Source organism: Trachemys scripta, chromosome 7 (genome assembly GCF_013100865.1).
Source record: "Trachemys scripta elegans isolate TJP31775 chromosome 7, CAS_Tse_1.0, whole genome shotgun sequence".
Classification (NCBI taxonomy): domain Eukaryota; kingdom Metazoa; phylum Chordata; order Testudines; family Emydidae; genus Trachemys; species Trachemys scripta.
The window spans coordinates 89,155,460-89,176,088 of NC_048304.1; the positions used below are offsets into that span (position 1 = coordinate 89,155,460).

Below are 20,629 nucleotides of genomic sequence, written 5' to 3' on the forward strand. Positions count from 1 at the left end.
TAATTAACCTCAATTAATACATTTTTGAATATTCTGCTGATACTGACTTCTATTTGTTTTTTCCCCAACATTTTTTGGTCCCACTCCCACTGGCTTCATCCTGGTGATTTTATTTTACAATAGTAGTTGTTCATTTCACTGATCTGTTTTTTTTTTGTGGTGTTGGGTTTTTGCTTGTTAGCTTGTCTTGTTGAGGGGAGGAAAGATGTACACCTGATTTTCTGCAAAGCTAACCGGTTCCTCTTGACTTTTTGCTTTACTTTGTTATTTGCTTAGGCCAGATATTTTACAAATAAGACACACAAACCAGTTTTCTGATTCGCAAACTCTTGCAGCAAAATCTAAAGAGCTATCTCAGCAAAAATGTACAAAAAGCAAACATTGTTATCTTTTCTTATCATATTATATATATTAATTTCTCTAACATTTAATATATGTTTGACTAACACCAAACATTACACAGTTCTCTAACACCGTGATTGATGTAGAAAGAACAATAACATAAACAAAACAAAACTGTCCTGTTCTGGAGATTGGACATGCTTGCTGATAGATACATATCATTTAGTAATATTGCTTAGGGACCCATACTACCAGTGATTAACCATGAAGTCATTATAAGCTCTCTGCACTGACAGATGCATTTACCTTAACTGATTAATGAACATGTCAAATCTTTCTTTTTATTTCAGATCTGCCTTGAGTGAAGTTCAATAGAAAATGCTACAGCAGTTTTGTCTCTGGGAATGGTTGGCTGTAGGAATTGCGATTGCTACTGTTTTCACCAATTGTTTGGCCCAGAATGATGATGGTAAGCATGTTTTTATTTTACATGTTACACAAAGATACTATAGTATATGGAAAAAATGTTTACCCAGACGATTTGGTATTTAATGGAATGAGCTATTAATATATGCTGCTTTAAGAAGACAAGTTACAAATGGAAGGATAACAATATATGGCCCTTGTATGCTTAACGGTCACAACTGTGTCCACTAGGGATCCATTATGGAGAATGTATTCAAGACCTGTGGATTACCACCAAAGTGAAGAAACACATAAGTAAAATTAAAAATATAATTGAAATATACACTTATTTCTAGCATTGAGATCTGAACACATTTTAATTATTATATGCTTGCAAGTATGCTCCTCAGCCCATTTTATTTAGAAATATACCAGTTACAGCACCAAAATGATAACTTTTAAAGAGAAGAAGAAATTTACTCTGAAGCTATATTTACATACACCTCAACCAGCCAAAGCTTCAGTGCAGGGAAAAGATCCAAAATGAGGAACTCAAGAAAAAGAGCAGTGCAGGAATTGTAAAATGATGTGACAATAGAGAGACCATATTAATTCCTGGTATATCTTCATTTTATTTAATGGAGATATGCGAGGGATGCATTTGACTCAGTATTTGTAATCAAATTACAAATGTATATACCATTGTTTCTTAAACCAACATTTTAAACATAATAAATATAAAGAAGAGAGAAAGGTCCGTTTGTGTGGGATTGCTCAAGTGAAAATAAAATGAAGAACTATTAAGAGGCACATATGAGGATGCAGTATGTTTTTCTTTAATGAAACTATTACTTTTGGTATAGGATGCTTATAATGTTACATTCATGTTAGTTATTATTTTTTGTAGCTAGGTTTCCTTTTTTAAATTTAGAAAACTGTATGTTGGTAAAAAGTTGTACACCTTTGTGAATTAGAGAACTATTTTTTTTATTATGGCCATCTCACCAATACACTGTATTTTGTTTGTCTTTCATTTTATGTTGAAATGGGATGTTTTCCAAAACACCTATTCTTTTTATTTCAACATTTCCTATTCTAACAGTAATTTCAGCTCTGAATGTTTTCTTTTTTTTTAGTTTTGTATGATATCCATGGTATGTAAGCAAATTATTTCCCCCCCTCATTCCTTCCTTGTATAACATCACTATGATTTTCACCATCAATACATGTTATCTAGTTGCTCACAGAGGCAGTGAAGAATATGAATCGCTCTTGTGCTTTTCTTGGCTTAGCTGACGTAGACACTTTTAAACTATTTACCATGATGATTATTTTATTATGGTAGCCTAAAGTCTTCAATCATGATTGAGGTATTGTACAAACACATAGTAAAAGACAGTCCCTGCCTTAAAGATCTTGCAATATATTTAATATAAGATCTAATCAGTGGGTTGTACTATCTGAAGGAACTGGGGAGGGAGGATGATGGAAATAGTAATTAGAATATGCATTTACATAGGCCAGGTTTATACACAACTAGAGTTAAAAATACAATATTGGACACTCCTAAAGGCCATCTGACTATCCATTATCAGTTGGCTTTTTCTGGTAGTCATCATTGTAGAAGTGAATCTTGAAGAGAGATTTGAAAGACAGGGTATTCTCTTTACAGACTAATTTAAGGAGAGTGGTCCATACATAAAGGAGCAGCATGGAAGAAAATGTGAGGGTGTGTATAGTAGGAGCAAATAGGAAATGGAAGATAGTACCACTGAAGGAGTAGGGGAAAAATCACATGATAAATGTATTAAATAGGGAGGGGCTAAGTTGTGAAGGGTCACATTCATTTGATGCAGTGAAGAAAGGGGGACCATCTCTCAGTTGAGAGTAACATGGTCAGAAGGATTATTTTAGTAGCATCTTTTGATTGGACCTGGGAATCCAATTGGATGTCAGAAAGGCCAGAGAGAAAAAGGCTGCAGTTGTTAAGATGAGAGATAATAAGGGCCTAGACCAGGCTTTTACTAGCAGAACAGAGAGGAAAGGCCAGATCTCTGGAAGGAAGTGATGGAGGAAGGAAGAAGGGGAAACATATGGACACTGCCTAGATGTGTGGGTCTAGATAGATGATATTCAAAGATGTCATCCAGGTAGAGGCTCTGAAATTTGACCATAAAACTGTCATTAAAGACCATGGAGACAAAAGTTTCAGTGGTATAGAGACCAAATTGGAGGGTAAAAGGACAGAGTTGGAGGAGAGAACCTTAATAAAACAGTTGTATGTGACACTTTCACTGAGTTTAGAGGTGAAGGGAGATGGGATAGCAGTTGGAGAAAGATGCAGGGTAAATGTTGGGGGGTTATAAGGATAGAGGAATCATAGCATGTTCATACTGTGAAGGAAAGGAACTTAATAAGAGTGAAAAGCTAAGGGTTGAAGAAGGTGGTGAGAGTGTAAGGGCAGGGTAGGTCGTGAGGAAGAAGGAGATGGCATCACTTGGCCAGGTGGAAGAGTTAAGAGGAAAACAGGTGAGGAACCTCATTGTTGTTGAAAGTGCAGAAGGAGGTAAGAATGAGGTGAGAGAAGATTGTGAAAGGAAGGTAGAAAGGATGTCATGCTGAATCTTCTCTTTGAAAAAGTTGGTGAGAGAACATGGAACAGGGAAATGCTTTTAGGTGGCTGGAATTGCAATATGGGATTCAATGATGGTGGAGAAGTGTTGTTTGAGCTGGAAGATGGTAGTATTGAAGGACGAGTGTCTGTGCGGTCAAGGCATTTTCTCCAAATGCACTCAGCAGTACAGGAGTAAAAAGGAGCTGAGCAAGAATTGGAGGTTGATGGAATGGACTTTGTGGTGAGAGAGTTTGGGGAAATAAAGGAAACCAGGGTGATGGAGATATTGTGGTGTAATGAAATGACAACTGAGTATATGGAGAAGAGAGCACGGATGGTGGGGAGAGTACAAAGAGCGTAACTTTTTACTGTAATCTAGTGTTATAACCCTTTCAGGTCATGTTTCCCAAACTTGGGAAGCTGCTTATGTAGGGAAAGCCCCCGGCGGGCCGGGCCGGTTTGTTTACCTGCCGCGTCCGCGGGTCTGGCCGATTGCGGCTCACACTAGCCGCAGTTCACCACTCCAGGACAATGGGAGCTGCTGGAAATGGCACTGGCCAAGGGATGTACTGGCCGCTGCTTCCAGCAGCTCCCATTGGCCTGGAGCAGTGAACTGTGGCCAGTGGGAGCCGCGATGGGCCAGACCTGCAGATGCGGCAGATAAAACGGGCTGGCCCGGCCCACCAGGGGCTTTCCCCGAATAAGCGGCGTCCCAAGTTTGGGAAGCACTGCTTTAAGGCTTTGTGAATAAATGACAATGTAATAGAAGGAGACTTGCTAATTGGAAAAGATGTTACTCAAATACAGTAGAACTCAATTTAATCCTCCTGTTGTAAACCTTATTTTGGTTAAATTTAATATGTGTTTATCATTTCAAAGATTGTGATTGTCTCTAGCCATTTATTCAGATAAATATGTGATGCCAAAGTAAACCATGAACAGTTTGCTACTCTGCCACTAAAAATAAATTGTTTTGATTATATCATGATTGTATCATGACTTAAAAACACTTAATAGCATGATACAAATTAGGGAAGATAAAGTATAAATCTTCATTTTTAATGTGAGATTTAGATAGTAAATTTAACAGTTAATTTTCTTTGCTGTCATATACAAACATCATTTTTTGTCTTACCTGTGACGGGTTGGATCACAGAAACCCCCTTGGGAGCTGCCACCAGATGTGCAAAAGACTACCCCTGCTTCTGTTTTCCCTGCCAGCTCAGGACTCCAGCACCCTGTCTTGCTGAGCCAGACACTCCTGTTTGGCTCCAGACACAGATCCAGGGTCTGAATCACTTGTCCCAAAGCTGCAGGTTTACCTGAAAACAGCTCACAGTAGTGTGCTTGTCTTTAGCACTCAGATGCCCAACTCCCAATGGGGTCTAAACCCAGATAAATCCGTTTTACCCTGCATAAAGCTTATGCAGGGCAAACTCATAAATTGTTCGCCCTCTATAACACTGATAGAGAGATATGCACAGTTGTTTGCTCCCCCAGGTATTAATACATACTCTGAGTAAATTACTAAATAAAAAGTCATTTTATTAAATACAGACAGTAGGATTTAAGTGGTTCAAAGTAGTAACAGACAGAACAAAGTAAGTCACAAGCAAAATGAAATAAAATGCGCAAATCTATGCCTAACCAAACTGAATACAGATAATCTCACCCTCAGAGATGCTTCAATAAGTTTTTCTCAGACTGGACACCTTCCAGGCCTGGGCACAATTCTTTCCCCTGGTACAGCTCTTGTTGCAGCTCAGGTGGTAGCTAGGGGACTCTTCATGATGGCTTCTCTCCCTCTCTGTTCTCTTCCCCCCTTTATATATCTTTTGCATAAGGCGGGAACTCTTTGTCTCTCTGGGTTTCCACCCCCCCTCACTGGAAAAGCACTAGGTTAAAGATGGATTCCAGTTCAGGTGACATGATCACATGTCACTGCAAGACTTCATTACTCACTTGCCAGCACACACATATACAGGAAGACTCACAGGTAAATACAGCCATCTGCAGACAATGGGAGTCATCAAGATTCCAAACCATCATTAATGGTCCACACTTTACACAATTACAATAGGCCCTCAGAGTTACATTTTATATTTCTAGTTTTAGATACAAGAGAGGTACATTTATACAAATCAGATGATCATACTCAGTAGATTATAAGCTTTGCAATGATACCTTACAAGAGACCTTTTGCATGAAGCATATCCCAGTTATGTTACATTCACTTATTACCGTATTTTCTCTAAAACTATCTCCGTTACATTATATTGACTTATTATCAAGTTTTTATAAAACCATATAGACTGCACAACGTCACATTACCTTCCTCACCAAAAATGTATTTAAATAATTATACAGGGTATCACTTTTACTGTGGATGCTTTAATGTGAGAAAAATCATTTTACCTATAGTTCTGCATAAACCTATACATTTACTAATGATATTTTAAATTGCAGTAAGTTTGATTTAGTGTTGTATGCTGGCTTCTTTTCTAGCTAGAAGTGTAAGATGCACTCCTCCAAAAGAATCAGTGGTTCTTTTCACATAAATAATTTCTTGTACACCGCATAAATCACTGTATAAAAGAGACAAGAAGTGAACAGGAATAGCCTATGCAGTTTTTAAACTGTATATTACTTTCAGAAGTTAATATGAATAAATCATATATCACATCATCTTAACAAATAATAACAGCAACAGAAATTGGTTTAGTTAATGTGAATTAATTATCATATACACAGTATTTATTTGTGAATTAAAATTGCCTTCCACAATATTGTAATCTCTTATTTCTTGTTTTGTTTTTATAAATTGGTCAGATGAATGCTTGTGATAATTCATGACACATGTTAAGGACATAGGCGTGCACAGCCCATTTCATTAGAGTGTGCACCCAGGGAGTCCCGCCCTAGCCCTGCCCCTGCCCTAGTCCCACCCCCATCCACTCCCTCCTACTTCCCACCCCCTGACTTCCCCCCTCAGAACCCCCAACCCTCCCTGCTCATTATCCTCCCCAACTACTCCCTCCTGGGACCCCTGCCCCTAACTGCTCCCCAGGACTCCACCCCCTACCTAAGCCTCCCTGCTCCTTGTCCCCTGACTGCCCCCCTAGGACCCTACCCCCTACCTTTCCCCTGACTGCTCCGACCCTTATTCACACCCCCACCCCCAGACAGACCCCCGGGACTCCCACGCCTATTCAACTACTCCCCACCCCCTGACAGGACCCCCAGAACTCCCAACCCATTCAACCCCCCACTCCCTGCCTCCCCCAACGCCTCTCCACACTCCTGCCTCCTGACAGCCCCTCCCAGAACTCCTGACTCATTCAACCGTCCCAGCTCCTTGTCCCCTGACCACTCCCTCCAGAGACCCCCCCCAGGACCCTCCTTGCTCCCTGTCCCCTGACTGCCCTGACCCCTATCCACCCCCGCCCCCTGAGAGACACCGGGACTCCCATGCCCCATCCAATCCCCCCTGCTCCCTGACTGCACCCTCCAGAGACCCCCCACCCCTAACTACCACCCTCCCGGGATCCCACCCCCTATCCAATCCACCCTGTCCCCTGACTGCCCCCACCCCTTATCCAACCCCCCTGGCCCCGGACCCCTTACCATGAGATGAGGCTCCTAGCCTCCCCGCGGAGCCAAACACTGCCCCACAGGAGCGCGCAGCGCCGGCCCCCAGAGCGCTGCACGTGTGTCGGCATGACTCCAGGGAAGGGGGGAGCATGTCTGACTCCCCCCGGAGCCCCGGCCCCCAGAGCGCTGCGCGCGGCGACATGGCCCCAGGGAAGGGGGGAGCGTGTCTGCCTCACCACGGAGCCAAACGCTGCTCCACGGGAGTGTGCAGGCCTGGCCCCCAGAGTGCTGCACGTGGCAGCATGGCTCCAGGGGAGGGGGGGAAGGTGGAGGAGGGGCCGGTGGCTTGCTGTGCTTGGCCGGGCGCTCCGGCCTAGGAGCGTGGACTCCGCAGCTTGCCACACCGGGGAGTGGAGCCATTTGCCCACCCATGCATTAGGGTGTGCCTGGGCACACCCCGTGCGCACGCCTATGGTTAAGAACTCTGTCCTGATATATCTACCTGCACGTAGCAATGAAATGTAGAATATGTGAAAATGCAGAATCTAAGTTTGAACAATTGCCCCCGAGGTTTATAATTGTCTGGATCAGGCAGCTGGATTCTCTCAATTATAGAAATAGGGTAGTCAGCCACAAGATTCAGATCTGGATTGAGGTTCAGATTTTGAAACTTTCATTCACCTCATCAATTCTGAATATTGTCAGATCAACTAACCTACAACATGAGATGCTTTAGAAGAGCTGTCAGTATTATGTGGTATTCTGGCTGCTTGAAGTATTTCTGTTTTGTGAAGGTTTTCTTTTGGATAAATATTCGTGTCTAATACACCTGTGGAGGACATTGAGATGTTTCAAGTTATTGAGCACCAAGTAATTTTATCCCCAAAATTACTAAATTTCATAGTGTAGAGAAACAAGAAATGATAGGCCAAATCGTCATTGTCTTCTCATTCAGGGATCTGACTCCCACTACTTTAGTTGCATGGAGTTCTTTGCCACACCTGAGCAGATACCACAATTAAACAAAAGCAAAATAATCACAATTGTTAACTATTGTTAAAGAAAATAGTATAAAATTAAAAACAAAAGAGAATACAAACAATAAAGAATGGTTACTTCAGTTACAATCTCTTCTGTATATCTCTCTGTGGCGAGCTTTCAGCAGAGATTACACCTTCCAAGAGTAGGTCTTCTCTTGGACAGGTTCCTAGTAATGAGTCCTGTTTTAGTGATTCAGAGATAACTGAAAACGTTTATAGATGGACAAAAGAATTTTGTGAAGGATAGGTGAGTCCTATTGGTTTATCATAGATAACCTAAACAGTTAAAAATTGGCAAATATGAGGTATCTCGGGGCCATGGAAACTTCCAGAGTGAACTCTGGAGGGATTTGGAGTAAGGCATCAGCATCCACCCGCATCTGCCACCAGGCACCCACTTTTCCACTCCATGAGCCAAAAGGCACACAAAGCAAAGTAGGATAGCCAGAGGAAATTACATCACAACAACATGGGCCCCCTAAAATATTATTGTGTGGCTTTGATTTGGTGGGAATTTTTCTGGGAGAGGAGTGGTGTGTGTGTGGTTGGTTTGTTTGTTTTTAGAATGAAGCTAGCTCTCCTACCTCTGACATATGTTAAATGTACACAATCTGATTTGACTGTTAACCTGATTCTCTCCTTTCATGGAGGTAGTGGAATTTGGCTTTTCCTCGAGCCAATTTCCCTTACCTATAATACTTAAAACCAAAACAATACCCTATTTCAATAACTCCTAGGCTACGTCTACACTACGGGGGGGATCGATTTCAGATACGCAAATTCAGCTACGGGAATAGCGTAGCTGAATTCGACACATCTGATCCGACTTACCCCGCTGTGAGGACGGCGGCAAATCGACTGTCGCATCTCCCCCGTCGATGACGCTTACTCCTACCGGGGCTGGTGGAGTACGCGCATCGATTCAGGGATCGATTGTCGCGTCCCGATGAGACGCGATAAATCGATCCCCGAGAGATCCATTTTCTACCGCTGATCCGGGTGGGTAGTGAAGACCAGCCCCTAGTCACAAGTCCAATTACAATTGTTTTAAAAAATAATACAGGAGAAAACTGAATCTCTGGTAAATTGTATTGAAGAAGGAATAGCACAGTGTACAACTGACATTTGGACTAGTAGTAGTACATGTAAGGCATATTTGTCATTGACAGATCTTTAATTCAAAATCATCAGTCATGTCTTTTCTCCTCCAAATTCAAAACCTGCTACAAATAGCAACAATACCAGTAAGAATACTTTTAGAGGGCAAAGATTTTACATATTATGGTTCTGGATGGTAAAAAGCATTAGCTTTTTTGTTACTGTCTAATTTACCATGTAGATGAGAAAAATCTAATTTCAGTGGAAATGTGGTATAATAGAAATGTAGTATAGTAGTATATACCACATTTCATCCATAAGCTAATGAAGAACACTAAAGAGCTTAACAGATTAATTTCATTTACAGAAATGCAGACTTGTCTGAGATGGAATACAGTAATTATTTAACAGTGCACAATAGTTTAGGACTGGAAGTGAAGAATGTGGTATCTAGTTGAAACTGTTGGAGAACATAGATTGTCATATGTTGGAATTGCCTTTGTTGGCATTTGGTGACAACAGGAGTAACATCCCTACTTTTGTGCAAGGTGCCATGGGATCTTGACTGAGTACAGATGGTAAGAACATTGATTTTATCTTCTCATCCAAAAGACAGTACCTTTAACAGCACAATGTCTGATAGCACTAAGCTCACACACTTTTCATTACAGACTCTAATGGAGGAGTCCACCTTCAGAATTGCTGAAACCACTATCTAGTTAACTTGTGAAGTTTGAAAAGGTCATGCCCTGGAGAGAATTTTGTGCCATATGTAGGGGACTACATTGCTTCTAGTGGAACATCAGCATATACGGTTGTTGCCATATTGTAGCATTGAATCTGCAGCAGAAACCTTCAGTGAAGGAGTTAAAAATAATCCCATATATATTATATGCTATAATTAAGTTAGTCCCCATCCTCAAGCCAAAAAAGGGCAATGATTGCCACAGACAGTGGTGCTAAAATATGTGATGTAGTAGATAGTGGCTTTACAAGTATCCCATTCATTACATACAGTCAGGGCCCCTTGAAGTCGGTGCAATAACTGACTCACAATTCCTTCCTTGCACTTTGGGTCAGACTTTTAGTATTGTCATGAATATAAGTAGAATAAGGAAGAGGAAATTTCCAAAGTTATGTACATGAAGAGAATCATGTTATATTTGGGGGAATATATTTTTAGATTTTACAATGTCCAGTAAACATCCCTAATTTATTCAAAATGCAGTTACTGGATGCACATGATTTCTTGACTGAGCAAATGAAACAAGACATGACATTTGAACATATTAGATGATCATTTTCATAGATGGACTTTATATGAGGAAATTAAATGACTTATTCAAGAAGTGAATTTCAATACATTCCCAAGAGACTGCAGTGAATTGGATATCATGATTGAGCCACATCTCACCATACAATTATTGTTACATATAATGGAAGAAAACATTGCCATGAAAATCTCTATAGTGACCATTGCTAAATAATCTAGAGGTCACTAGTCAAATGATTTATTATACTTGCAACCAGAGATCAAAGGACATGCAGAGTTTGGAGGACAGGCAATGGCTTACTCCTTCCCTACTCCCTTCCTGAGAAGCTGCTGAGCTGCTCACAAGCACTACAGAGATGAAGGCTGAGCTCATGAGGTGAAAATAAACATCCCTTCCACAGTTCCTCACAAAAAATGTTAGTAGTCATGCAGATTTTTCCAGGATTGGTCTGAAACATGTTTAAATATTAGCGATAAAGTTCACTGGTGTTATGAAGTTTAAGTTTTAAAAAAAAATCTGTATTAAAAGCTCTTTAGCAAAAAATGAATCTGAAATAAATAAACTATCTGTGCTATCCCATTTTTTCAGGAGTTGTTTCTTGGTAACAGTAACTCAGTTTTCTGTATTCTTATCCCAAGACAAGGAATATATGGATGCAGATTATAAAAGAACAAAGTGGAATTGTTCTGTGGAAAAACATAACAGTAAAAAACATTATTATAATCTTTCAGTCAATAGATTCCATCATAAATATACACTGTTCCATAAAAAACACCTCACAGGCTCTCTCATTTACTGCCCAATGCATTAGATCCCCTTTCATTAGTTTGCTAGCTTAAAGAATATTGCATTCGGCAGAAAATATAGGCTCACTCAACAAAATGTAGAAAATATAGGCTCTAAAAATCATTTTAAAAGGTCACTTTAAAAATAAAAAGAATTAATCTTTCTGAAAGTTAATCTAAGTTGCTCAATTAATGATAGCAAATTAATTCAAGAAAATTCTAAATTTAATACTCCCAGCAAGTTTATCATCATTTCTGGTGGAATGATATACTGTACATACACAGTGAGAGAAGAAACACATAAACAGGTGCTTGCCTTCAGGCTGTTTAGAAAACATGTAGTGTTTGGATGAGAAATCATGTCACCCCCCCTCCAACCCTCCCCGGGTTTGTTTGTGAGTGGAGCGAGTCTGGAATCAGGAGGGATCTTTATCATCTATGCGGCTGTTTTTAAAAAAGCCACATCCGTATATGTTTTTTTACTGTTCAGTTTGCTGTTTTACAGTGTGTTTGTTGAGTTGTTTAAATTGTAAGCACTGCTGCTGTTAGGGTGATATTCTGGGATATTCTGAGGTTCTTTGTAAAATCTACTGGAGATGAGACCTCTAAAGCCAGCCCATGGGGTTTCGAGGCTATTTACCTAGGTGGAGGCACCACATATTCTAAATTCTAGTACGGGACCTCTCCACCCAAGGGGCCTATGTAAATCCATACCTCCTGCTGAAAGGAGGGAATTAGCATGAACATGTAATAAAATGAACTTTTCCTATAGTAACAGAGGGTCCTGTGGCACCTTTAAGACTAACAGAAGTATTGGGAGCATAAGCATTCGTGGGTAAGAACCTCACTTCTTCAGATGCAAGAAGTGAGGTTCTTACCCACGAAAGCTTATGCTCCCAATACTTCTGTTAGTCTTAAAGGTGCCACAGGACCCTCTGTTGCTTTTTACAGATTCAGACTAACACAGCTACCCCTCTGATACTTTTCCTATAGTGATATTGCAGTTTTGTTCAAAAAAATCACACCTGTTGTCTTTTAATTCAATGTTTATTGTTAGGATATAGATATTCAAGCCTGTCTGGCCTATACTTTAAGAATTTAGGTGTATTCTTATCACTGAGCTAGTTATAGTGGTATAAAAGAAAGAATCAAAATCATTGTCTATCTGTGTCTCTCACTGTGACAGTCTGAGGCCCTGTTTAGTCAAATTGAAATAAGGCAATCTGGGACTGTTAGGAAGGTGATCCGATCTCTCACCTCCAGATAAAGGGAAAAGCCTAGAACATGTAAAAGGAAATTTAGTTTGATAGTTTTCTGTCTGGTAAGAACTCACTTATCAATAGACACAGCTGGAAAACCCTTATGTCTGTATAGATGTAGTTGTGAAATCCTCACTTCTGTATTGTTTTGTATGTTTATTTGCATCTGTCTGGTTCTGTAATTGTTTCTGTCTGCTGTATAATTAATTTTGCTGGGTGTAAACTAATTAAGGTGGTGGAATATAATTGGTGAGCTAATCATGTTACAATATGTTAGGATTGGTTAGGTAGTAGGTTAGTAGAATGATTGGTTAAGGTATAGCTAAAAATATTACTATATAAATTAGGGGCAAACAGGAAGTAAGTTGGGATTCGAAAATAAGGAAAAAGGAACTTGGATTTAAGCTTGCTGGAAATTCACCCCAATAAATATTGAATTGTTTGCACCTTTGGACTTCGGGTATTGTTGCTCTCTGTTCATGCGAGAAGGACCAGGGTAGTGTGAGAGTGAAGGAATAAGCTCTCTAACATTTATAACCAACAGAGTACTTCATGTATGTACAATAGTAATCTCTCTGTGTATCCATACAGTAGTGTCACTAGCTTTAGTGTGGACAATTTTAGAGTTGCTCTGTTCTTGTATCCTTTAGTCTTATGTTTAGAAGTAAGAGAGTCCTCTCTTCTAACGCTGCAGAGTAGTGTCCCTGTTTAGGCCTGGTCTACACTAGGCATTTAGGTAGGTACAACTACGTCACTCAGGAGTGTGAAAAATCCAAATCTCTGAGAGATGCAGTTAAGCCAACCCAGGTTGATGGAAGAATTCTGCACTGACCTAGCTACCGCCTCTTGGGGAGATGGATTACCTATGCTGACATCGGAATCCTTCCCATTTGCATAGGTAGTATCTTCACTAAAGCGCTGCAGCAGTAGACAAGCCCTGAGTCACGGTTTCTAGGTCAACTAATATGTAAAATATTTTTTATGATAACTAGAAAAATAAAATAAAAATGGGCCAGATTTTGCAGCACACAGAAATGTGGAATAGAAGTTTAGCAAGAATGCTATTCAACATGTGTAAAAGGGAAGAAATCTATCCTTATAAAAGTAATAAACAAAATAGCTGTTTTGTTGGGGGGCTTTTGTTCATTTTGTTTTTAATAATCTGTTGTTCAGTTTACTTTTAGATTAGTCACTCTATAATACCTTTAGGAAGCAAAGACTAACCCAATAACATTACAGGGAAAAGAAAATTAAGGAAAATCCTGAATATGCCTAAAAGCCAGTATCCAATCGCCAAAGTATGAGGTTTTCCATTGATTGGAGTTTAAAATTTGATATAAAAGTATTTATTCAAAGAAGTGGTCAGTTTTGGTCAATATTACATTACAATGCAAATCTTTCTAGATTTAAAATAAGTAAATAAATGGGTATTATCTCATCATAGAAACTGATGAGTCTCCAAAGTGACATCTGAGTTCTTTATGGGTGAAACCAGTAGCTGAAAGCCCATGCTGTTGCACAGGTGTAATTCATAAGGTTATGTGTAAAAAGAAGCTGAAAATGCCTCAGAACTTTAAAAAAAAAAGAATGGTAACAGACCACAAATCACAGTGATGATTGAACATAGTGATTTCTAAACAAAAAGAGCTCTCAATGATATTTTTAGTCATTTCACTCACTTTCCACTGACTCAATAGATGTTCTGGGCTACAGATTGATGTTTGGGGTTATTGTGTATACTAGTTGGTTGTTGTATGGGTGGTTGTGAAGGAACTGTTGGGGCTGCTGACATCACCAGTGGTGATATCATTAAAAGGGATGAAGCCTCTGGGTTTTTTTTTGGTCAAGGTGACAATTGAAGAGTGGATCTCGAGAGAGAGAAATCTGAAAACTATGACAGGCAGTCACAAGGAAAAGCAAGTCTGAAGGTCAGACAGAAGGTCTTGCCAGGCTTGATTGGAGATGGGGACTAACTTAAGAAGGGTTAGTAGAGCTCTGAGAGGGAAACCTGGAGAGGCTGAAAAGAGCTCAACTTGGTATCCCTAGTCATGGAAGTTCTCCACATAAGTAGTTCATGTTGAGCTCTGGAAGGAGACAGTCCTCAGAAAAAGTGAGAGACTCCCAAGGCCATCCCAGTAACCCAGCAGCAAGAATTGGTGTTGAGAGCTGACATCAGACACTGACAGGTCACAACACAATACAAATGTATATTTGTAAATAATTAAGATGCTCAAGAAAGATTTACATAGATAGGGTTAGATGAGCAGTTTCTATGTATAAAACTTCCAGTTCCATGTCAGATTATATTTATTAGCATAATAAATAAAATTGCTTATTTTCACTAACTGTAATACTAAGCTTGCTACGGGCAACTAATTTATTTAGACACGTTACTAAAACTTTTTGGAGTAATGCTACATAATAATTACCACATGCAAGACTGTATTTTCTGGGTTCCTTGATGGTAAAAGGCTAAAAGACTTGTATGAATTTGTGTGGTTTCAAATGGGTGTGTGTTTGGGGTAATTGTGTATACTGGTTGTGTTGATTTATCTGTAGGGGAGGTTGAACTGGGAGATTTGTGTTAAATTGTGTGGGTGGCAAATGAGGGATGTGTGCTGTGGTGAGAGGCAATGTGCTGGGAGTGGTATCGTGTGTGGTTTATGTTGCTCAGGGAGAGTTGTGTGGGTGGCAAATGGGAGGTGGGAGCTGTGGTGAGGGATTGTGTGTTTACATTTATGTAGGTGTGTGTCATAACTATAAAGGGAAGGGTAACAGCTCTCCTGTGTACAGTACTATAAAATCCCTCCTGGCCAGAGACTCCAAAATCCTTTTACCTGTAAAGGGTTAAGAAGCTCAGGTAACCTGGCTGACACCTGACCCAAAGGACCAATAAGGGGACAAGATACTTTCAAATCTGGGGGCGGGGGGTAAGGCTTTTGTTTGTGCTCTTTGTTTAGGAGGTTGTTCGCTCTTGGGACTGCGAGGGACCAGACATCAATCCAGGTTCTCCAAATCTTTCTGAACAAGTCTCTCATATTTCAAACTTGTAAGTGAACAGCCAGGCAAGGCATGTTAGTTTATCTTTGTTTTCTCAACTTGTAAATGTACCTTTTACTAGAGTGTTTATCTCTGTTTGCTGTACTTTGAACCTAAGGCTAGAGGGGGGTCCTCTGAGCTCTTTAAGTTTGATTATCCTGTAAAGTTATTTTTCCATCCTGATTTTACAGAGAGGATTTTTACCTTTTTCTTTAATTAAAAGCCTTCTTTTTAAGAACCTGATTGATTTTTCCTTGTTTTTAGATCCAAGGGGGTTGGATCTTGATCCACCAGGAGTTGGTGGGAGGAAGGAGGGGGGATGGTTAATTTCTCCTTGTTTTAAAATCCAAGGGGTTTGGATCTGTATTAACCAGGAAATTGGTGAAGGTCTCTCAAGGCTACCCAGGGAAGCGAATTAGCTTTGGGAGTGGTGGCAGCGGCCCAGATCTAAGCTGGTAGTTAAGCTTAGAAGTTTTCATGCAGGCCCCCACATTTGTACCCTAAAGTTCAAAGTGGGGAAGCAGCCTTGACAGTGTGTGTTGATTTGTGTCTAGGGGGATTGTGCTGGGAAATTTGTGTTGATTTGTGTATGTGGCAGTTGGGCCATGTATTCCAGCATCTGTGCAGTCTCCCTCCTACAACAGATAAAATTGTTGCATGCAAATTAGCTGTAGTGCAAAGGGAGTGATTGGTTGAGTTACCTCTGATATCACAATGTTTTAGGATTCTTGGCATGGCAAAGATACATGTGTTACTGTGTAGCTTACACTTGTGTAGCTGTACACCTCACAGGCATAATTCGTAAAATCAAAATGACTGAGCACTTGAAAGCTGGATAGTAAACAGACTGCAACTCTCATTGATGATTCAACCTGGTGATATTATGAACAAAAAAAGCTCTTAACTATACTGGTAGCTGTTCCACAGCTTCCTACTGACTCTAAAGACATTTTTAGGCTTCAGAGTGACACACCGTGACATTCCTAGAATCATATATTGATGATAGTGTTTGGGATTTGTTTGTGGTATTTGTAGTACAGTTTTAATAATGATGAATAATACTACAGAATATTTTGGTTTCTCACTGCAAGCCCATCTGAAGTTAAGAATTTAGTGAAAGCACACTATCAACATTTGTTTCAGTGCTAAAAATAGCATTACATAGTAAATGGTACCAGTTCTCTGTGTCAGTCATTCTCACTTCTGCTGACTCTTTCAGTGTAGGATTTACAAGTGCACTGGGAACTTTAATAACTACAAATGGTCAGAACCTTTTTTACACCTCATCTGAAGAAATATGTCACTTACAGGACCAGAGTTCCCCTAACAGTACTTTAGAACATTGGTTCAATGCTGACTTGGAAAGAAAACTGCCACTAACTGAATTAACACCATCACTTCTTGCTGTACTTGGATTTTCCTTGTAGGTTTCCCATCCAAGTAATGATCAGACCTGACAATTGTGAGCTTTAATGAGAGTGCTTGAGGGGCTGTGGCAATTGAATAGGCTATTATTTTTACAGTTCCGATGGGAAGAATAAAGAGGCGCCTTTATTAAGTCCCTTGTCAAAATGCCCTAGTTTCTAAATTTCTAAAATAGCTAACTTTTTTTTTACTTTTACCTGAAAAGAAAATTTAATTTTTACAAAAAAGCTTATTTATTATCATAATAAAAATGTTAATCTGCTGTATATGTTGACATATAAATATCTCCTTTCTTTTTTTAATTGATATAGTTAGATTGTACTAGGCAGCTTTTCAAATTTCAGATACATTGAACTCTTTTTGACTAAATACTGCATCTCCATTCTAGATATGCTATATTATTATACCAAACAATATACCAAAACAATTAAAAAGTAAACCTTCTAATTTATATTAAAAATCCATGCATCAGGGGGATTTGTACTTTTTAGATTGCTCCATCAGATTTTCATGGTCACATAAACAACCAAGTCACATGTCCAGACTCCACATCACAAAGCCACCATTTTAATTACAACTAATATCAACTAGTTCCCCTTTGGCACACTGAGTTGAGAGGTCAAATTGAAATAGCATAGAAAAGGAATTGGCTTTTCATCTGGGAAGGTCTTTTCTCCAACTCTGGGATGAAGTAAAGTTGAAATATACTATTGGAGCACTGTAAGGAAGATTCCACTGACACTGATCTTACTGGGAATGTTCTGTGGTTGAACGAATAAAGAACTTCAGGATTCTCCATCTAACAGTTCTCTCTCACTCACACACACACACACACACATACACACACACACACACACACACACGCACAAATTCAACTTTTGTGTGTATTTTTGTAAACATGTGACATTTCCATCCTACAGGGGCAGCCCTAGACTAGCTGCCAGCAACTGGCGTCCTAGGCGAACCATGCAATCGGCACCCCAAACCCCAAGGCAGATCTAGGCTGAGTTTTTTGGTAAACTGGGAAACATTTTGCCCCTTTTTTCCTTTTAATGTTTTTTAAGCATTTTTTTTTTAAACAGAGGCTTAATTATTCGGTATGTCCATCTGTCTGTTCAACCAATGTTTCTGAGATCAGATAAAATAGAGACACAAAATTTTCAGAATAGATTTGTACATGACAGCTAGATGATATTTCAGTCTGATTTCAAATAAAAATGCATTAAAATGCTAATTATAATTTTTATTATCACAAATCCAAATCATCCATTACGTATCCTGCTTTAACTGCCATTACCACCACATCCAACAGAGAGAGAAATAAGAAAACTCTTCAATGAACTTTAACCTGTATTTACAAAACACTCCGAATAAAAAACACTCTGTGCTCTTAAAACATGACTTTTCTTGCTTTAAGTTTTGAAATTCAGTCACTAGTTCTTTTAGATCCAGTTTTCCAGCTATTTGATGTTGGACTTGCCACAATGTCAATAGACCAAGTCTCTCTTGCACCATTGTTGAACACAGATATGTTCTTATCAATTTTAAGTTTGAGAAGCTACGTTCCCCACTAGCTATGGAAACTGGCAAAGTTAAAATAATGCATAGAGATATAAAAATGTTTGGAAAACTGTCTGAGAGTTTATTTTCACAAACAAACTTCAGTACTTCTTCAGAAGTGGAATGTTTCTTAAATCTTCTTGAAAAAGCCTGAAGCTCACTACACAAATCTGTAGCATCAATGTCTTTTGAATTTTCATGAGTCAATGCCAACTCCAGTTTTATACAAAATTCTCTTATCTGTTTTGCTGTTTTCTTTTGCAAGCTGTGGCTATCATATAGAAAGCCAAATACTGACTCTAGCTGCTGCATCTGTTGAAATATTTCATCAACCAAGTGAATAGCAGTATTAAGGACTGTGAAGTAGAAATTCACTTTGAACCTTTGTTTTGGGTTCTGAATGGGTGTGTCTCATCTTTCATACGAAAACTGCTGTTTCTTTTTTCAAATGTGAACTGGCTCTGGTTCAAATTCTGTCGGAAAGTCTATTTCTTCAGCAAGTTTGAGAGAATCTACCAGTGTTCTTTCAAACCTTTCATCACTTCTGAATTCCTTCAGAATATTTTTAGTTTCCTGCAGTTTTTGAATAGCAGAATGTATGTTCAAGTTCTTTTCCTGAAGCTGCTTACTAGTGAGGTTAATCTCGAAAAGGATATTATACCACAAAATGAGTGAAGTAACAAACTTGAACTTGGTAAGACCATATGCAGAAGCTTCTGCATCTGAATGTGCCGTATTGCCAGATGATCCAGTACAGGTAGTATCATCAGAAATTTCAATTAGGGCATCATAAATGTTTCCAAGTTCATAGTGAAGAGGCTTCAAAGCATCAGTGCGACTCTCCCATCTTGTCTGACTAAGTGGTTTCATAGTTAGAGAATTAACATGGCGAGTCAGAATCTCCCAAAGGCGTGTTGAGCCTGAGAAAAACACATAAACATGTTGCACCAGGTCAAAGAAACTGCTTGCCTCCAAACAGCATCTAGCAGCATCATTGACAACCAAATTCAGAGAATGTGCACTGCAAGGAACAAAAATGGCCCTAGGATTGATTTCCATCATTCTCCTTTGCACACCATTGTCTTTAACCTTCATATTACTCCCATTATCATAGCCTTGGCCACATAAGTTTTCAACAGATAATGACATTGTTTCAAGCTCTTGTAGAATAGTTTCAGTCATAAATGCTCCAGTCATCTCCTTCAGTGGTACAAAACCCAAAAAAAAGTTCCTTTATAAGCACTTCAACATTATCTTCTTCTGCAGACTCTTCCATATCCACAAAATGAATGATCGTCGTCATTTGTCCAACAGGACTCACATCTGGTGTACAGTCCAGTATTATTGAAAAGTATTTTGCAGAATGTGCAGCTTCTACAATTTTCTTTTTAATGGCATTTGCTAGGATTTGAATCAGTTCATTCTGCATATTTTTTCATAAGTAATGAACCTGTGTTTCATGATCACTTATTTTACGTAGATGCTCCTTCATGACTGGATCAAACAAAGCTAGGTATTCAACAAATTTTAAAAAGTTTTCATTACCTGGAGTGTATCATTTTTCATTTCTATCGCGGCCTCGGAATGCTAAATTTTGCCCACCAAGAACTCTCACTAAAGCAATCAGACGCTCTAATATTTGTTGCCAATATTCTTCTTTTTCCTTGATCACATGTCAATTTTCTTCATCAATATTTTTTCCTTTTTTCAATCGTAATTCAAGTTTTTTCCAATTTTAAAAACATTCCAAATGTTCTGTACTTCTTTCCTGTGAAGAGAGAATTGAAGATATGTTTTTTTCAGTCCTTGGAACCATTTTCAGTAAGTGATGTACCAATTGCTTGATTTCTAAAAAATTTGCAGCAAAAGCAAAACACAGAGTCCTTCAACACTGAATATTGTAACCAGTTTCAATGAATTTCTTCCTGATTAATGAGTTTCCTTTTGTAATGCTGAGCAGAGAATTTTCTTTGATTTCCCTCCTTAGGGAAGGGAAATTCATGAACTTGTTTGGGTCCATGTTCCACGATTATTTGCCACACACTGTCATCACATGTGGGCCATGAAGCTGGGTCCCCATACTGTAACTTGTTTGTAACTTCCTCATCCTTTCTTCCTTCTACTTCATTTATTTCAATTTCTGTATGTCTCTCTGAAGGCGAATAAATTTTCTCCACTTCCATATCACTCTGATGCC

The 20,629-nt window shown here is 39.2% G+C and overlaps 1 protein-coding gene across 1 annotated transcript in view; it reads left to right on the forward strand.

The window, feature by feature from the left end:
• Nucleotides 1–691: 691 nt before the first annotated feature.
• Nucleotides 692–20,629, forward strand: part of PCDH15 (protocadherin related 15) — a 698,694-nt gene continuing 678,756 nt past the window's right edge. Inside the window, exon 1 of the mRNA XM_034775466.1 lies at nt 692–811. Within this exon, the coding sequence (XP_034631357.1) occupies nt 721–811 (91 nt within the window). The 5' untranslated portion in view covers nt 692–720. The remainder of the gene's footprint in view (nt 812–20,629) is intronic.